The sequence below is a fragment of the Balaenoptera borealis genome, assembly GCF_965194805.1.
Source record: "Balaenoptera borealis genome assembly, chromosome: 7".
NCBI lineage: Eukaryota > Metazoa > Chordata > Mammalia > Artiodactyla > Balaenopteridae > Balaenoptera > Balaenoptera borealis.
In genome coordinates this window covers 71,657,919-71,670,068 of record NC_138864.1, presented here as the reverse complement: position 1 = coordinate 71,670,068, position 12,150 = coordinate 71,657,919, and the positions used below count along the sequence as shown (strand labels likewise).

Here is a 12,150-nt window from a genome sequence, read left to right as displayed (position 1 = left end):
TTTACTCTAAAACACTCCAACAAGTGGTATATAAAAGAACAAGCTTTACAGGCCACAAGGATAAAAGTATCAAGTAAATGGGTAGCTCACTTGGAACACAGAAGCATAGACATTTTATACATTACAGGAAGTGCCCAATAAAAATCTCATTAAATAAAGAATGAACACGCGAACCTGTTCCTAGCAATGAAAGATTCCTACTACACAGGAGGCAATCAAATACTTTCTGAAGTAAATTTTGCCAGACTTCAGGCTTCATTAATAATATTTATTTTAAAGATCACTTTTTATTGTAACAAATATAAAGTCATCAATGTTTTACAAATTGTCAAAAATGCCTTAAGTACCAAAAAAAATACATTAGTAAAATGAATGTTATATTGTATTATTTGGTATATACTTGACACTGTCAACATGCATACCATATGTCAGAAAAGCTCATGCATTATTGGAAGAGAGAAAAAATAAGATATAAGTGCTATATTGTCTGATTACAAATTCATTGCTTCGGTTAGTTTTCTTTCTTCAGGGATACCATTTACCTGCAATGTGTAAGAATGAATATGGGCATGAGTTAAGCATGGACACTTTTAGATTTGGAGCAAAACGAATTACTGCAAGGCGTAATTTTCTATCTTCTTAACATAGTTTAAAATAATTATGTTGCATTATTTCTCTGCATTTGGTTTTCAAAAAAAAAGGAAATTCTAAGTTAGTCCTCTCCTTCTTGGGTCAAAGCTACAATGTTTTGTATTTCTCAAAAGGCACGGCCTGAAAATTCCTCCCACAATAAACAAAAAGAATGAGTTTGACTGCAGGACGTATGACTGTACCTTTTAATCGTGGCTCTTTAGAAAATATCATGTGGTTTGGAAGGGCAGAGAAAATGAGAAAACCTGAAGGGGCATCAAAACTAATGGCTTGGGCCTGGTCCAAACGGTAGTGCTATTGTCAGCTCTTAACTGCTCTATTATCTCAGCTAGTGCTTAAGTCCAGGATTACAAGCCCAGCAGCTAGTTCATTTCTTAAACTTCTGATCATCTTTTAAAAGAAAACAACTAACTAAAGAAAACAAACTTCAAAATATACCCTCCCTTGACAAATTCCATATAGCAAGCTGCAAACAAAATGACTTGATATCCATGGGACAAACCCTGTGCTTAAATTACCTTCATAAAGAAAACTGTGACATTAGCATAGTGCTTTGAGGTACTTGGAAAAAACAAATTATGAAAATCCTGCACAAATGTTGTTGCCTCTTTGCGATACTAGGATAACCAGGATAGAGGGACAGCAAAGCTGTTGCGCCCATGAAAATACATACATAGCACTGAATCCATGCATGTGCAGACAGAATGGAATAACTTAATAAATTGAGAAACAAACTTCATTTTTTCATTCACATGAACAGAATGGGAATAAGGAATGTAACCTGCCCATTTAGCTCTTTGCTTCAGGAGGTACGACTATTTGGTGTTACATTTATCAGAGGCAGAAACACAAAAATCTAATATCATAATTATAAAAGATGCCAGGCTGGCCTCTCTCCCTTTACCACTTAGGTACTTTGGGGACTCATCGAAAACAAGAACAAGAAGAAAACAACCAAGAAGATACAGTGTACTTTAGTCAATAATACAGAAAATTACAGAAAAATATAAGAAAACAAGAAGGTAATAGGCTATAAGTGTTAACTAAAAAGGAGATGAAAGCTTTCCTGACTCAAGCAAAATGCTTGTTCCCCAAAACCTGCCTTTGAAAAATAACTTAGAAAATTATGTTGAACAACCTAAAATCCCCCTAGGGAAATTCTTTGGCTCTTATAACATTTGCTCAGGCAGAAATTGTCTTTGTATTTGGAAACGGTGCCTATTACTAAACTGTAGCAAGCTAACAAGTCTACTTGCTAAAAATTTATACAACTATTAGGTAAATCTCCCTAACATCATCTACTTAGGTTTCCTTATTTCTCCCAATGGGAGGGGGGAGAAGTGAAATCTAGATTTTTTAAGTATTCGAAAGAACTATTTACTATTTTTCTAGATATTGTCTTCCTTCACTCCTTGTCTGAAATAATTAAGAATCAGAGGTAAGACATCTTAGGAGAGATGGAAGTCTATGAGGTTAAATGAGGAAGAAGTTCTAGCATTTCCACTGAAGAAATATTCTTTAAAAATTTTACCTCTTTAAAAAAAGTCATGAAATTAGTGGTAGTAGGGATTCATTTATTTCTTTGCTCTTTAGACAACACATATTTACAGCAGTTTGTTCCTTCATTAATCTCCTGAATGCTCACACAGTAGCACCACTGCATTAATATACTGAACAGTCTTGTTGAAACACGTTAGCATTTAATTAAAACAAGCAATCAAAATTGTGGGGGAAATTCTTATAAACGTTTTTTCATAATTAAAATCTGATGAACAACTTCATTATACTTGCCTCAAATCTTTGAAAAGTTGTCAAACGAAAATCTCCTTAAATTCCCGAAAGCAGTAATAGAGAAGATAATTTTTTGAATGAAAACATGCAGTAATTTTCTATATGTGCCTAAAGTTTTTATGAGACTTACTTAATAGCTTCCCTACCACAATACCACTATTCATACTCAGAATTCCACATCCAACTTACATTTTTAAAACTTCTCTGGCTTTTCCAAAAGAGCTACAAAGGCATTACTGGTTGCTCGGCAATTAGAACTAGGAATCAACCACTAATTAGAAAACAATCATGAATAAGTTATCTACTTGGTACAGAGATGAATGAAATAATTGGCTGTGGAAATTTTTTAGGGACACTTGAAAGAAATAAACTTAAAGAAAGCAAGTCTTAGGGAAACAGAATAGTCCAGGGAGAATTGCCCGCCATCTTGTTGTCAGCGGTCATGTTATAAGAGCTTTTTAAACGGCATTAAAACCAGACCAACCATTTCTCATTTATCCCCCTGAAGCCTCAGTGATTAGTCACAATGGTTTCCTTTTGTAAGAGTCAGTTTCAAGCTGCTCACTTACTGAGACAAATCCTGGAAGCATCCAAGCTAAGAATCTTTCATACCAAGGGGAAGAATAGGGAGCTTCACTGAAGGAAGGGGATTTTATTCAGTCTTCCTTAATTAGACAGGACCTCCATGGATGCTTTTGCTGTAAGATCATTTACCCTGTGTTTATCACTCTTATGCCAATCTACACAATGATCTAAGCTATTATTCTGAGGTTCTAACTCTGATTAAGGAATGACACAACTGTTTTTGCCTTACTTGGTGAACCTAAAGCTTCATAAATTATCTAGTAGTATAATTATCTTTTGATCTATTAGCTCCGTTCATAAACATGAACTTATTACTTTTCGTACTCACCTGTAGTCTGCTGTTGGGGAATCTGAGTCTGATGTGGCAAGTTCCTAGAAATGATTAACATCCTTTAGTAAAACTGTATTTGTCCACACACATGTTAACAGAGAGCAGACACATTAGAATGAAAAACTTTATAGCTGGAAAGACCCCAGAAATCATCTGATCCAGCACAAACACAGCCCCCCACCTCTCATAAGTTTATGGATGAGGAAACTGAGGTCTGAGGAAGATGAATAATAACAATATTTGGTAATATTCATGGAGTTTCCACTACATGTTATACTCTACCTCACAACAACATAGGAGGTAGGTATTATTTTTCTCAATTGACAGATGAGGAAATAGGCTTGGAAGTCCAAGGCTATGTAGCCAGGAAGTGGTGGATAAAGATGAGAACATAGGACTCCAGGGCTTGTGTCTGTAACCTGTACATTTTCAGATCCAAATCTAGAACACATATACACACTCATAGAACAACATATATTACCATCTTCATTCACTGTGCCAAACCTGTGCTCCTCCATCCAAATCCCAGGGAATGACACTGGCTATCCACCCAAATGCACCAGTCAAAATATGGAAGTCATCATTGACTCTTCCCTCTCGTTCAGTTTCTACAATGAATCACTTGGGAATCCTTCATGATTCTCCTCAATCTCCTTTGAATCTGTTGAGTCTTCCCCATCTCCACTGCTACCTTGGTTGAAGCCATCATCATTTCTCATTTGGATCTCTGCAACTGATCTGAATTATTTCCTCATTCCCATTCTTGCTCCCTTATAATCCACTGTGCACATTGCTGTCAGATGATCTTCTGAGACACAAATCTGATTATGTCATTCAAATGAACACATTTCATTATTTCCTTATACCTACTGCAAATTAAGTTTCAAGTTTCTTAGTGTGATCTGGAAGGCCATCAATGTATCTGGTTCCTATGTGGCGCCCTCCCTGAACTTCTTGAAACAGAATCACCGCCACCATGGCCACTATCATCTCTTGCCCCCAACCAGCTCCCATTTATCCTTGCAAACTCAACCCAAAATTTGTTACAGTGGACTCATATTACTCCTATAATTTAAAAATATCCTACAAGGAACGTTAATTAAAATATTTAACTTATTATTTTTAATTTAAAAAGTAACATCTCAAGTACCACCTCTTCTATGCCTCCTCACTCTCTGAGCACCTCTTCCCCAATTAGGTTACCACTGAGCAGGTTTTCATACACAAGCTGACTGTCATTGTATTTCTCCTCACATAATGTTTAATTGCCCCAAAGGGCCTTAACAGTAAGAACCTTCCTATTTTGTTTAGTATCCCTAGCAGTAAGCAAGCAATAAATTATGTTTGGATGAATACATGCAAAAATGAAGATACTTACAAAGATTCACATAATACACATGTTTATTAACACTCATATTCACCCATTCATTTTCAGATTTTGATATGAAAATTAGTTTACAAAAATATACAATTTAGATTCTGTGTGGAAGAAATTCTAGGAGTCAGCCCCTTGCAACAGAGTAGGGCTTGATCCAAGCCAGGGATTTTCAAGGTTTTTTGTTTCTCTTCAGCAGTGGAATTCCTTTTAATTGAAATCCTAAGCAGAACTCTTGATGTACAAAAGAGATAAATGTGAGGTTGCCCGGGTTGAAACAAGGGAGCCAGGAATCCCGCCTGCTTTGTTTCCTTTGCCTCACATGCTGGCCCCTAAGGCATTGGTAAGAAACCTCCAAGAAACAAAGTTTGAAAACCGTTGATCTGAATCATTTCAGCCAGGCAAATATTATGCTCCAAATACAATGATCTAAACTGGAAAACAGTACATACTAAATACTGTTCAAACTCTTAAACTAATCCATAGGAATGTTAATGACTTCAAGTGATTTTTTTTTTAAGTTTGAGTTCCTTTTAAAATATATGGTTAAGGAAATAAAATCAATTCTAATTCAATTTGAGTAAGTTACTTAATAATTCATCTCAATAATTACATTCTTTTTTTGCTATTCCCTATCAGCCCTACTTATCCTTGTGTGGTCTCCGAGAGTATTTTCCTTGGTTTGTTTATTCTTTCAGTATTTCACACAATGTATTTATAGCGCTTTTGATCACGAAAGTAAAAAGATTAATTTACAAACCACAGAAAGGAAATTAAGTTACAGATTTAAAGACGGGTGAACAAACATCTTTACTACCAAAGTCAAAATGCAATTTCATGGACATTTGGGAGGGAGATATGAGTTTTCTTTTAACTTCTCAGGTACAACTACTTTGGGTCTATTCTACATTAGAAACGAATACAGCACACCTTGCGTTTGCACGCATGCACGCACACACACACACACACGTCCTCATTTCCTATCATCTCTAGCTCTACCTGGCCTATTAATGGATTAAATCAATATATTTTGACAAAATAAAGATACCAAAGAGGACAAAGAAAGCCTTTCAAAAGCCCTAGATCAGGATAACCAAATTCAAAATCAATCTGTGAATGAAGTAGCTGGACCCCCCTCTCTCACTGGCCAGCCCACCTGACCCTTCTGTGGAACACAGTTTTAAAACCACGGATCAAAGTCAATCTACACCCTGTCATTTCTTCTCTAGCCTTCGTTGTTTTTTTTCCCTCTTTTGCTACAACTTTCTAAACAGCAATGGCCTTGGTTAGGTTTGAAGAGAAATGGTTAGTTGAGAAAGTGCCACACACAAATGAGCAAGAAATTTGGAGAAGTATGAGCAATTGTGTGTATTACACTGGTTTAGGGATTTACAAGTATCTGCAGTGAGTGTCCCAATTAAGTTTGTTAAGTTTGAACAACGTACATGTGCTCCTCACAACTTCAACTGAAACTCAGATGAGTTACATACAAGTACAATGTGCACAACAAGGTGCTCAGCAAAAAAATATGTGGAGATTCAACATCCCCAGAGTCTCCAAGGTGCGCACACATGACTGATTTTGCGGTTGACCAAACTTGTGGCTACAAGTGAGCCTGTGAGTGTTAATATACCTATGATGGGCATATTTGAAGCATGTATTCCATTTAAAGGTTGAAGGGAGGTACCTCATAAGAGCGCTGCTTCAGGCATACTGGAAAAATGCCCACATCTGACTTTGCTATAGTTGAGCAGAGACTGCAGTAAGAAAATGGAAACGCTTCTATCTTTGGTGAAGGCAGGCTGCTAAAGGCAATTAGACAGGAGAGTCGGGGTTGACTTCAAACAGAAGTCCTATAATCCTTCAAAGAAAGGACCTTTATAAAGTCATCAAACTATTTAGAATAATTAACTTATTAGTGGACTGGTGGAAAGATTATTATGCGTAAACTGAATTATGTAGAAAAAAGATTTACAAAACCTATAATCCTCTAAATTATTAGCATTAATTTTTTTCTATTTTTACTACCATTAACTACAGGCATTTAAATAGAAAATTATGTAAATTTGCTATTGCACAAACTCTATCCTTTAAGAAAGCAAAGGTAATAACTTGCAAATTAATAAATAAGTGATTTGGGGGAGTACACAATTATTTATTATTTGTGCAACCATTTTAAAGTAATTTGACATTCTTGGATATCCTGTAGAGTAATTCTATGAGTAAGGTTGATGATTATCAACTCATTATATTCCTACTTGCTTGAAGACTCAAAAGCAAAGAAAGGTTAAGTGATTTGTATAAGGCCACAGAATCCGTGCCAGAGTTGAAAACAAATGACATTAGTTTAGTTATGTGGAACACAAAACACTTCTTTTGAATTAGTATGGATTCATTTAACAATAAGAAATAGTAATATCTTTTTGGAACTTCTCAATTATCAGCAAAATTGACATTACCCAAACCTTGAATTTTCTACAAAATTTTTTCTACAAAAATGCTGATTTGGACCCTATGACTACTTTTACTAAGGAACCAGGCCATTATTTTGCTCAAAGAAGGAAGGAAGGACACAAAGAAACTGGAAACATCACCCCAATTTTAAATTTCAAGATCTAATTTTAATTAAAATCAATGTAGAATATACATGGAATATAAAGAAGAAAGGAGAAATTAATTTATTTTAGGTTTTTTTCCCTACTTTTATAAAGCTGAAAGCAAGCCTACCACAGCTTTAAACTGAAGGAGTCCAAATCTCTAGAACCAAAATCCATCAGAGAGATACTGTATCTATCACTTTTAGTGTATACTCGCTGAATTTTTTTAAAAAGTCAATGGCTCTGAAATATCCTTGGCTGCTCCACTGACACTTCCTGTCAACAGGAAATCATTATCTTGATCTCCCAAAACAGTCTCTTCAACTGATACTAACTTTCATTGAAACCTAATTTTTTATTTATGGAATTTTACCATGAAGCTGGTTCTCACTATTACCCAAGGGAAGACAAATGGAAAAATACTTTAGATAAAAGCTAAAATGATTAGTTACTAAATATCTATAATTAGAAGACTTAACTCTACTTTTATACTTGTTAATTTGCAAAAGATTAAACACAACCTACTTCCTGTCTTGAGGGAGACCCAATCACCCTGGATTAAGTGTTATGTTTAGTATAATGAACAAGGAAAATTTTTGTATAGCCAATTAAAATCTTCCTAGAAAATGTTTGGGTACTTTCCCCTATTATTCCTTATATAAATTCCTCACTGAAGATGCCTCCCACTCGGGAAAAATCAATTGATACTGATGTTGGGATTAAAAAAAAAAGAATAATGAAGAGGCAGATCTACCCCCTAAAAGATCACATAATACACTACAAATTAAAGAATAAATTATTTTTTAGAAAATTGAATATTTGGGATCCTCCAGTCAATGCTTCACATGAAATCGCAAAATGAGCACAGTTTCCAGGTGGTTTTTATCTTTTCAAGGTTTACCGTTTCTCTGTCCCATTCAGATATCATTTTCTAATCAGCACAAATCTCTCACTTCTCCACACCATCCTCCTCGGCAGTTTAAGGAAGTGTGAAAGTCTAGAGGCACAAAGCCCAACACTCTGGACTGTCCCCTTTCACGTTTTCTTTTGCACAGACCCCTCAGGGGGAATTAGGAGAAACTGTTCCCCCTTTAAAACTTCCCCCCCTCCCTCCACAACAGAAATACTAGAAATACTGAATCCTAAAACGTAGGTTCTTTAAGTATTTAAAGCTGGGATTCCCAATGTTTTTTTCCTGCTCCACCATAATACATACGTCCACCAGCTTCCAAACTCCCAGAAGTAGGGCCCTGGGATCTGTATTGCAAAAGCCTCACAGGGGAGTGTAACGTGCAACTTGGTTTGGGAATAACCAGGCTAGACTACTAACTATCTCTCAACATTCCTTTTAGGACCTAAACTTCTATGCCTTGAAATTTGACTTTCTTAATTTAAATCATTACAAAAGCTTATCTTTGAAGTACATCAGTCAAATCTGTATTATATTTTTGATGTTACATCTTTGGTCAAAAATGTAACCTCTAATCACAACAGTGATTCTTCGGGCAAAGCAAATTTACTTTTAAGAATTACTTTAGAATGTGATTTCTAGCAATGAATTGCAATAAGTCAGGGGACTGCCTATAGAGGCAAAAATTCTTCTTCCTATTAATGGTAACACGTATTCACTGAGCTACAAAGATAACAGATTAAGTACAGATGCAGACAGCCTGACTATACTATGGGATGGGGGACACTCTACAGAAGACATGGCTAGTATTCCTCAAGACTGTCAAGGTCATGGGAAGCAGGACGGTCTAAGAAACTGCCTAGAGCAGAAGAGACTAAAGAGATATGCCAATTATTGTGTCCTAGACAGAATCCTGGAGCAGAAGAAGGACATTGGGGGGAAAACTAGTGAAATCTGAAAAAAAAAAAAAATCTGAAGTCTGGTTGATAGTAAAGCACCAATGTTGGTTTCTTAGTTGTGACAAACGTCCTCTGGGACTGTACAATGTTAACGATGGGAGAAATGGGGTGGGGGAATCTCTGGGAACTCTGTATTATCTTTGTAACTTTTCTGTAGCTTGAAAATCATTCCAAAATTAAAAAGTTTATGAAACAATAAATACGTTAGCAAAGATCAAACTAAATTTGCTTTATATTTTTATATTATGTGATAATTTTAAAAGTCTGTCTATATTGTCTCTCTAATCTGAAAAGTAGAAGGAACACTGTACAAAATGAAATCCCCCCTTTCTAGCAGGTGTCCCGTCTCCTGGGCCTGCTCCAGTTTCCCTTTCCACTATCTGTTCAATCACCTTGCCCATAACCTGAACCAGAAATCCTTCGAGGTCAATGACCACATTATCTATCCCTGACTTGATATCAAGATTGGTAAATAACCTAATCTCAGTTTTGACCTAATTTAGGTCTCTTATCCATATCTCGATTTTATCATCTGCAAATGATTAAACATTTTTTTACTGTCTAATTTAAGGTGCCAGTCTGGAGTCCTATGAAGCATTCTACCAAAAAGAAAAGATTACTGTGTAATTGATAAATAACTGTGGCAGCCTCCCATTACACAACTGTTACGAGTTCTCTAGACCTCGCTGTTACGAGGTTCACTATACCTCGTGGACTGACTTGTTTAAAAGACCCAAACAAATTTCTATGCAGCTTTGAAGGAAAGTTTTAAATGTTCTTGAGTCTTACTTAGAAGCCAACATAAACTTTCAGCCCTATTATGCCTGAATATTTCTGATGTCAAGTCTGAAGAATAAACACAAAATAATGTAGCTAGCCACATTATTTATGAATGATAAATTCAGTACAGTTAGTATGAATATGTGAAGATGCATGCCCTTTTAGAAAGGGTTATTTAATAAATAACAGGCAGCATTATCCAAGGATATACCTGGTTATCAAGTACTGTGATACCTCATCGAATATCTCATTTTAACATTGAGAATTCAGTTCGATCCAAATGACCAAAATATTTATGTATGTGTGTACTTGGGCTGAAATAAACCTTCAAAAACAGGGAAGGAGTAAAAGCTGAATTTGCGTAAAGGACATTTGTGAATGAACCTGAAACAATAAATTCTCTATTACCTGGCATGGTTGGAAAATGAGGTTAATCACATATTCTGGCTTATAGGGAGTTACCATAGAGACCGTGCACATATTATCCATTTCCAAGAATAAAAGAAAGATAATATACACTCAACACTGAAACTACATTGAATGTAATTTAATTTTCCTCTGATGAGTCAGACGCACTTGATGATCTTGCAGTGCCTCAGAATAATCATTGTGAACATCGTCAATTATCTATGTACCCTATTTATATAGAAGTGCTAGTTAATGGACTTTTTCCATTAGCAGAAATCTGAATAATATAAAGGTTTTCTGGACTTAAAAATAAATGTATGGTCAAATTGTTGTAAGTTCAATAAAATAACCTATTGCATTTGCAAACAGAGAGATCTGATCAACATAAGGACAGTCTTGATGGGGTTATGGAAGGACCAGGAAGATGCATTTAGTTATAAACTAGATAGAAAATTTCATTTTGCTTGTATATTAGTAGCAAAACTGCAAAGTCCCAGTAACATAGAGACAAAATAAAATTTAAAGAGTTATCCTTATTCCCAACAAATATGGTTAGAAAGCACATCTAAAAAGTGACCCAGGCTTTTTTTCCTCAAAGTTTTATTGACTTAAAAACATATTCAAGTTCCCCTATTCATTATAATGAATATTCCTCTCCTCTAAAATTTGATAGCATTGTTATTTTGTCAATAGAAGATTTCCTAAACTGTGTTCTTTAAATAGAGTTACCTCTTCTAACCTTTTCCATGCTTTTCACAGAGCATATCAACACACTAAAGGCTCTGAGAACTCTTGTAGTTTAAACACAAAAACCAAAATATCCTGTTTCTCAAATGTATTTGACCATTTCATTTTTGAAAATATATATCAACCTTTGAAGAATAAATATCGACATTTCACTAGCATTCTTGGGTAAAGAATATAAGAAATGGAAGCCTTAAAGAATTCTTTAATTATTTTCATTTTGAAAATGAATGATAAGGCTGTTCATAATTTTCATCTAAAAAAAGACAGGAGAGATTGCTAAATTGTGAACTATTACAATATTCTTGAAATTTTCCTAATTTTTCTCATCAGTATCTAATAATCCTGGTAAAGTAGGTTTCATGATGACCCTCTAACCATCAGAGGACATAGAAATCCATCAGTTCCATTCAGTACAACTCAATTTTGTGAGACTTCAATATTTACATCCCTGATAGAATATTGTTTCGAAAACTCAAAATTTTAAATGTATGCAATTTTCCCTACTGCTAATGGAACTTGAATCAATTACACACAAACACACACACACATACGTGCACACAAACACATACCTTGGTCTGTCCAACAGTAAGTACGAGTTGTTAGAGGACTTCAGGAAAATATAATACTTTTAAGAGTCTCATGCTCTACCAAGCTAGCTGGGCGCGCCTTCACAATATTTTTAGATTGCCAAAGTATTTTGGACAAACTTATAGTCTGTCTATACTACTCATATTAATTACTGTTTAACTTCAAATTACCACACGCACTTCACACAGTTGCAAAATAAGCATTTGCAATGGGAAAATGTACCCAATATGGCTCCCAAATAAATCTTTAATCAGGAAGAGGTTACTTTTATATCATATCCTAACGTTTGTGTGTGTGTGTGTGTGTGTGTGTGTGTGTGTGTGTGTATGTGTTGGGGTGAGAGGGCCAGATTGTTTTGTATATCCATTGTATTTACAAAAGTAAACTGAAAAGGAGAAGGGTCTCAAAAGCAAACTGTGGCTTCCTTG

The 12,150-nt window shown here is 35.3% G+C and overlaps 1 protein-coding gene across 6 annotated transcripts in view; it reads right to left on the bottom strand.

Moving 5' to 3' along the window:
* Positions 1-247: 247 nt before the first annotated feature.
* SGCE (sarcoglycan epsilon) overlaps positions 248-12,150 on the bottom strand; it is a 67,270-nt gene continuing 55,367 nt past the window's right edge. For 4 of the 6 annotated variants that reach the window (XM_082398441.1, XM_082398443.1, XM_082398439.1 and 1 more), the window contains 3 exons: positions 3,356-3,399; positions 2,443-2,477; positions 248-542 (listed from right to left, as the gene is read on the bottom strand). In XM_082398441.1, the coding sequence (XP_082254567.1) occupies positions 492-542; positions 2,443-2,477; positions 3,356-3,399 (130 nt within the window). In that variant the 3' untranslated portion in view covers positions 248-491. The remainder of the gene's footprint in view (positions 543-2,442; positions 2,478-3,355; positions 3,400-12,150) is intronic. The other 2 variants (XM_082398444.1, XM_082398440.1) reach the window with 1 other exon arrangement.